The 6,472-nt window shown below is 63.8% G+C and overlaps 1 protein-coding gene across 1 annotated transcript; it reads right to left on the minus strand.

The window, feature by feature from the left end:
- On the minus strand, positions 1 to 6,472 carry ADAD2 (adenosine deaminase domain containing 2). Its single transcript, XM_054010118.1, has 8 exons — positions 6,301 to 6,472; positions 4,987 to 5,112; positions 4,113 to 4,263; positions 3,643 to 3,813; positions 2,906 to 3,120; positions 1,658 to 1,892; positions 913 to 1,045; positions 1 to 468 (listed from the first exon to the last, which is right to left on the minus strand). Exons 1-8 carry the CDS (start codon positions 6,317 to 6,319, stop codon positions 346 to 348), a joined length of 1,173 nt encoding a protein of 390 aa, XP_053866093.1. The 5' UTR covers positions 6,320 to 6,472; the 3' UTR covers positions 1 to 345.

Consider the following 6,472-nt stretch of genomic DNA (forward strand, 5'->3'; position numbering starts at 1 on the left):
TAGGGGATAGATGAGTGTAATTAACCACTGGACAAGGCTGATACAGAGGGAGACATTCTGGGCTAAATGCACCGGCACTAACCCATCCGTGAAAGCAGGTTGCCAACAGGGCTGAACCAGCCGGAGCACTTCGGGGAAATCGACGGCCCTCGCAATTCAAAGACAAATCAAATGAAAAGTGGGCCTTCTTCACAGCCCTGGCCCCTCCCCCATGCAGCACGGCAAACAGAGTTTAAAAGCCCTAACCCCAACTCCCGAAATTTGCAACAGTCTCTAGATTTTACTCCTTCCTATGCCCCCGCCCCCCGGCATTTCTGGGAGGCAGGTGGCCAGACCCCCCCGGGTCTATTTCACTGCCTGACCGGTGAAGTTGTCCACCAGGTGCTTCTGAGGCCACTTGCCAAGCCCTTGGGAGGTCAGGTGAGCGAAGAGCTGGTCCTTGGCACTCTGGTAAGACTCCGCCTGGGTCTAAAGAGGGAGAAAGAGAAACACTCTGAATTGGCCAGGGCACGGCGGGGTTAACGAACTCGAGCAATAAGGTTTAAGTCTGGCAGTGAGACGTGGGTCAGAATCAGCCCCATGTTACGGAGCCGGAGCGGGGGGAGGACAGAACAGGGACTGAGGCATAAACTGGGGAAGCGATCTGACTAAAGTCACATGCAGAGTTAGTGGCAGATGGGAACAGAACCCAGGAGTCCTGACCCCAAGTCCCCATCCCCCTCCTCCTCTTCTAACCACTAGACCTCTCCCCTCCCACAGCTGGGAGCAGAACCCAGGAGTCCTGACTCCTAGCATTCTTCCTGACATACTCACATACCCCACCCTCCTGTATCTTCTCTTCCGCACTTGGCAGCCCCTCCCCCCTCGTATAACATGCCCCCTTCCCCACCCCTACCCCCCGCAGCGCCCAACCTTGGCTTGGTGGTAAGTGGGCAGCGCCAGCAGGGCGTTCTTGTTCATCTGCTGCGCCACCTCCCTGAAGTATCGCAGCATGGCGGCTTTGCAGATCTGGCTGGGGAAGACCTGGTCCTCCACGGTGGGGTTTCTGGAGGGGCGGGGGAAGGAGACGCTCAGATGGAGGGGGCAAGGGCAGCTCCAGATGCTGATCAACAGCTGTGGGTGCTAGTGACCCGGCTTTCTGCACAGACTGGGGACAGACACACCTCTGTCCCAGTGCCCCACCCCCATCCGCAGCCACCGAGGGAGGGGCCAGTTACCACCGGGGCCTGGGCAGTTCTCTGCCATTAGGAACGGAGACACTCCTTAGTGTCACAAACGGGCCACCGGGCTGGGACGCCTCTGGGCGAACACCCAGCTGCGGCCGCACCGGAGGGTGAACCAGGCTCCAGTGCCCATTTCCAGAGCCCCCCAGCTCCAGGGGGATACAGGTTTGGATTGGGGAGGGGGCTTAGATGGGGGGCACTGCAGGAGGCAGAGACATCATCTGGGGGGAGCCCAAGCTCTGTGTTCATGGGGGATGTAACACAGGAGCCTGGCTTTGGAGAGCAGCCCCCGGGGTACACCCCTCACCCCCGTCCATTGGGGATCACCCCCCAGCACCCCCCACCCTGCTGGCACTAGAGGACCAGTCAGGGTACTCGGGGGACCCAGAGATTAATTCCCCCACACACACCGTGATCCCCGCCCCCCCACTCACTTCAGCACGGCCAGCCCAGTGGCACCGTCCACCTGCTCTGGGGCTGCGTCCCCGCGGCACCAGTTGAGGCTCAGCCTGCAGCACTCGGCGCTGGAGCTGAGGGGGCTGACGCGGGGTCCCAGGAAGAAGCAGATCTGGTGCTGGGCGTAGGGGGCTGGCAGGCCGGCCTCGGGGCCCAGCTGCAGCCGCTCGTTGATGACCCAGTTCAGGGCGGGCTGGTTGGGGCCAGGGTCCGCTGGGCAGCGGGAGGAGAGAGGCTGAGGCAGCTGCAAGGCCATTGCTGCATGGCCCCTTCCAAGGCATTGAGCCCCTGCCCCGCTCCCTGCAGCACAGCGCCGCCTTGTGCCATGCTGGCGTCAGCGCTGTGCGGGGACAGCGCCCCCTACTGAGCCCCTGCCCCGCTCCCTGCGGCACAGCGCCCCCTACTGAGCCCCTATCCCGCTCCCTGCAGCACAGCGCCCCCTAGTGCCATCCTGGCATCAGCGCTGTGTGGGGACAGCGCCCCCTACTGAGCCCCTGCCCAGCTCCATGCAGCACAGCGCCCCCTACTGAGCCCCTATCCCGCTCCCTGCAGCACAGCGCCCCCTAGTGCCATGCTGGTGTCAGCGCTGTGCGGGGACAGCACCCCCTACTGAGTCCCTATCCCACTCCCTGCGGCACAGCGCCCCCTACTGAGCCCCTGCCCCGCTCCCTGCGGCACAGCGCCCCCTTGTGCCATGCTGGTGTCAGCGCTGTGCAGGGACAGCGCCCCCTACTGAGCCCCTGCCCGTCCCGCTATCTGTAGCACAGCGCCCCCCTCCCCCCCGAGCCCCTGCCCCGCTCCCTGCGACACAGCACCCCCTTGTAACACACTGAGATCAGCGCTATGCAGGGAGAGCACCCCCTAATGAGCCCCTGCCCCGCTGCGGGGGGAACAGCGCCCCCTTGAGCCATGCTGGGGTCAGTGCTGTGCGGGTAGAGCGCCCCCTACTGAACCTCCACCCCACTCCACAGATCCTCCCCCGACCACCCCCTCCCCCACTCCCTCAGCACCGTGCCCTCATCGAACCCCCTCCATGCTCTACTCCCTGCTGCACAGTGCCCCCTACTGAACCCCCCTGCACCATCCTGCTCCCCACTAGCCCCCCCCCACTCCCTGCAGCCTGGCACTGCTACTGACCCCCCGCCCCATTACACCTCCCCATAAGCCCCCTGCAGCACAGCGCCTCCCACTCAGCCCCCCCTGCCCACGGTGGCCTCAGTTATCACCTAGGATGATGCTGGAGAGGTATAGCGGCTCCATGAAGTGGCTGAGGAGTGCCCCCTGCAGGCCCAGCACGCTCCAGCGGCTCAGCTTGTCACTGCCCGAGGCGCAGCAGACCCAGGCGGCCAGCAGGCTTGGGGGGCAGCTGGAGATGGGCGTCAGCGCGCCCTTGGCATGGACGTACAGGCCGACCGAGGGCTTCCTCCCCGGGAACGGGATGCTGCAGTGAGCGGGGCGGGGGGACGGGCACGGCAGGTCACAGGGGGGCAGGGGACAGGGGCACTGGGCTGGGGGCAGCTTGGGGTTTATCAGCCACTAGAAAGAGGGCTGATTTCTAGGGAGAAAAGACAAACAGTCCCCAGCCCCACAGCAGCACCCCCCAGCATCAACCCACGCCTCTGCCCCTCAGCAGATCCCCACCATCCTGAGCACCACACCCCCAGCACCTCTCTGCCACCCCACATCTCGGCCCCTCAGCTCCACCCCACTGCCCTGCCACACCCTAGTTCTGCTCCCCAGCTCTGCCGTGCCCCTCTGCCCCATGGCAGCACCTTGCCTTCTAGTTCTGTCCCACTCCTCTGCCTCCGTCACCGCACTGTTGATCCCCAGCTCTAACCCCCCCCCGCCCACCCTCCCACAGCACCACCCTACACCCATGTCCCACAGCACTGCCCTGGCACTCCCCAGCACTGCCCCACACCCTCGACCCTTCTCCCCCCCCCCCCCCAGCCCCCACACTCACGGGAAGTTCTCGGAGGCCCCTGTGGGTGTGCGGCTCAGATACAGGTGCACAAAGACCTTCGGCTTGAGGGCCAGCAGCCCCCCCTCCGCCGAGGGCTGGAAGATGCATTTCTCCCGGTCCGCCGGCTCCTTCAGGTTGCACCACAGCAGCAGCTGTTTGTACAGGTACCTGCTGGGCGGGGTGTGTGTGGGGGGGAACAGAGATCCCCTGTCACGGCCAGGACTGGCCCCACAAGAGCTCGGACCCCTGCCTCCACCCCCACAGGATCGGACTGATCTCCCCAACCTTCACATCCTGCCTATGGGAGGGACAGAGTCCCCTATGACAACTGCTAGGCTCCATCCTCAATAAGGAGGATCGGGGCCCCTCCCTGACTGTTATGGGCTGGCTCCTCCAGACCCCATGGGCCTCTCCCCATCTCTAGCCCAGCCAGCCTCCCATGGCAGATTAGCGACCGGAGCACATCTCACCTCTGCAGCGCCCGGCGAGCCACCACCAGGCCGTGCGTGTCATGGAGCCGCCAGCCCCTGAAATCCAGCCAGCCACCGTAGCAGGTATCGCCAGTGCCCAGCGCCACCAGCTCAAAGCTCTCCCTGCAACCCTGCTGCGTGTCCATCACCTCTGCAGGGCAGGGAAGGGTTAAACCACAGTGCTGGGGCACCAGGAGGTCAAAGACTGAGGTGGGAGGGAGGAGGCAGCAGGGTCAGGGGTAACCTGCCATCACTGCCCCAGCCTCAAACTACTGTGACTCCTCCAGTTTAGTGATCAGAGCCGGGGGGCTGGGAGCCAGGACTCCTGGGTTCCATCCCCAGCTCAGGGAGAGGAGTGGGCTCTAATGGTTAAAGAGGGGAGGGGGCTGGGAGCCAGGACTCCTGGGTTCTATTCCTGGTTCTGGGACTTCTGCATCACTTAGAATTTGGAAGGCGGCAGTGGGTAGGTTTCCTAGCTTATATTCCTGGCTCCGACCCTTAAATGACACTCCCCTCTGAAAACTGGGGATAGAACCCAGGAGTCCTGGCTCCAAGCACCAGGGAACGCACCAACCCATTTATGATCAGCCACCCATTTGTTCTTTCATCTGCGGAGGGTTCTCCCCAGTCCATACACCCCAACCTCCCACCCCACAGGGCTGGGTGCATCTCCCCTGCCGGGGAGAGCGCCACCTCTGTCCAACACACACCGCAATGCCTGGGTCAGCCCCCTGCAGGCCATCAGCTGCCCGGCTGCATCTGCTCAACAGGTTCCTTCAAGGTGCCAGGGGAAGGGTGAGCTTCTCCTGCAGCCATCCAGCCTTGTGGGGAAGTGGGGGGGCAGGCAGGGCCTGGCCAGCCAGATGCTCCTCACCTCGCTCCAGGATGAAGGCTGCCACGCTGCTCTTACAGCTCCAGTACTGTGGGTCCCCTGCCAGTAGCCGATCGAAGGTGTCGCTGGTGAGGGCCGCACAACGATGCACGTGGGAGAACACGTTTTCTGCAGCAGGGGGACGGGGAGTGTGAAGAGAGCAGATCTGGTCCCTGGGCATTGAGGGACTCGGCCCAGACGCTGCAGTGATGGGTGTCAGTGTAACCCCCTTATGCCAGGTGGGGGTCAGACCGGGCACATGGGGGAGGGGGGACAGTGCGACGGAATCAGACTGGGCACCCGGGGGCAGCAGCACAGGGATTGGGCACACCAGGGGGAGCAGTGAGACGGGATCAAACCAGGCATGCAGGGAGCTGGGGGGATGGGGCACGCTGGGGGGAGCAGTGCGACAGGGTCAGATCAGGCACACGGTTGGGGGAGTGACACAATGGAGATCCGGGAGGGGGGAAATCAGGAACTGGCCACAGAAGCATGTGGCATGACAGGCCAGAGGAGAAGGCCTGGGAGAGGGCAGGGTTCAGAGCGACGCAATGGGGTTGGACAGGGCACATGGCATGGGAAGCAGCGTGACGGGGCCAGACAGGGATGCCCAGGCCTGGGCACGGCTGGAGGAGATGAGTTAGGGGGACCCCCAGGACTGGGCCCGGTGGGGCCAGACAGGGCTGCCTGGGGGCACCTGGCTCTTGCCTGTGACCGGAGGTCTCAGGAAATAGGCCTCTGGACGCTGCTCTGAGGCTATAGGACAAGAGAGAAAGTGCCGCCAATCGCAAGGGGCAGGGGGAGCGGTCGCTTTAGGGAGCACCAGAGCATCCCCTGCACTAGGCAGGACCCCTGGATTCTATTCCCCAGTTCTGGGAGGGGAGTGGGGTCGAGTGGTTAGAGCAGGGGGCTGGGAACCAGGATTCCTGGGTTCTATTCCCCAGTTCTGGGAGGGGAGTGGGGTCGAGTGGTTAGAGCGGGGGGCTGGGAACCAGGATTCCTGGGTTCTATTCCCCGGTTCTCAGAGGGGAGTGGGGTCTACTGGTTAGAGCAGGGGGCTGGGAACCAGGATGCCTGGGTTCTATTCCCCGGTTCTTGGAGGGGCGAGGGGGGTCTAGTGCTTAGAGCGGGGTCAGGAGGAGGGCTGGGAACCAGGATGCCTGGGTTCTACTCCCAGCTTAGCCACTAACTCCCGAGAGATTAAAGATCTTTGATGCTGAGCATTATCAGCACAGGCTGGGGAGTCTGGGGCCCCCACCTGGCTTTATGGGGCCAGCTGCCCAGTGCGGCTCTGCTCGGAGTCACCGTCACACTCACCTGGGTTCCCCGTCTCCATATGGAGCAGCTGGCTCGGGGCGCACCGGCTGAGCGGCACCCTGGGGTTTCTGGCGCACGTCCTCTGGAACGGCCACTCCCAGGGCGGAATGGGCCCAGACAAGGGCTCTCCAGGGGGACTGACACCAGGGATGGATATTGGCACACGGTTGGA

This window comes from Malaclemys terrapin, chromosome 20 (assembly GCF_027887155.1).
Source record: "Malaclemys terrapin pileata isolate rMalTer1 chromosome 20, rMalTer1.hap1, whole genome shotgun sequence".
Taxonomy (NCBI): Eukaryota; Metazoa; Chordata; order Testudines; family Emydidae; genus Malaclemys; species Malaclemys terrapin.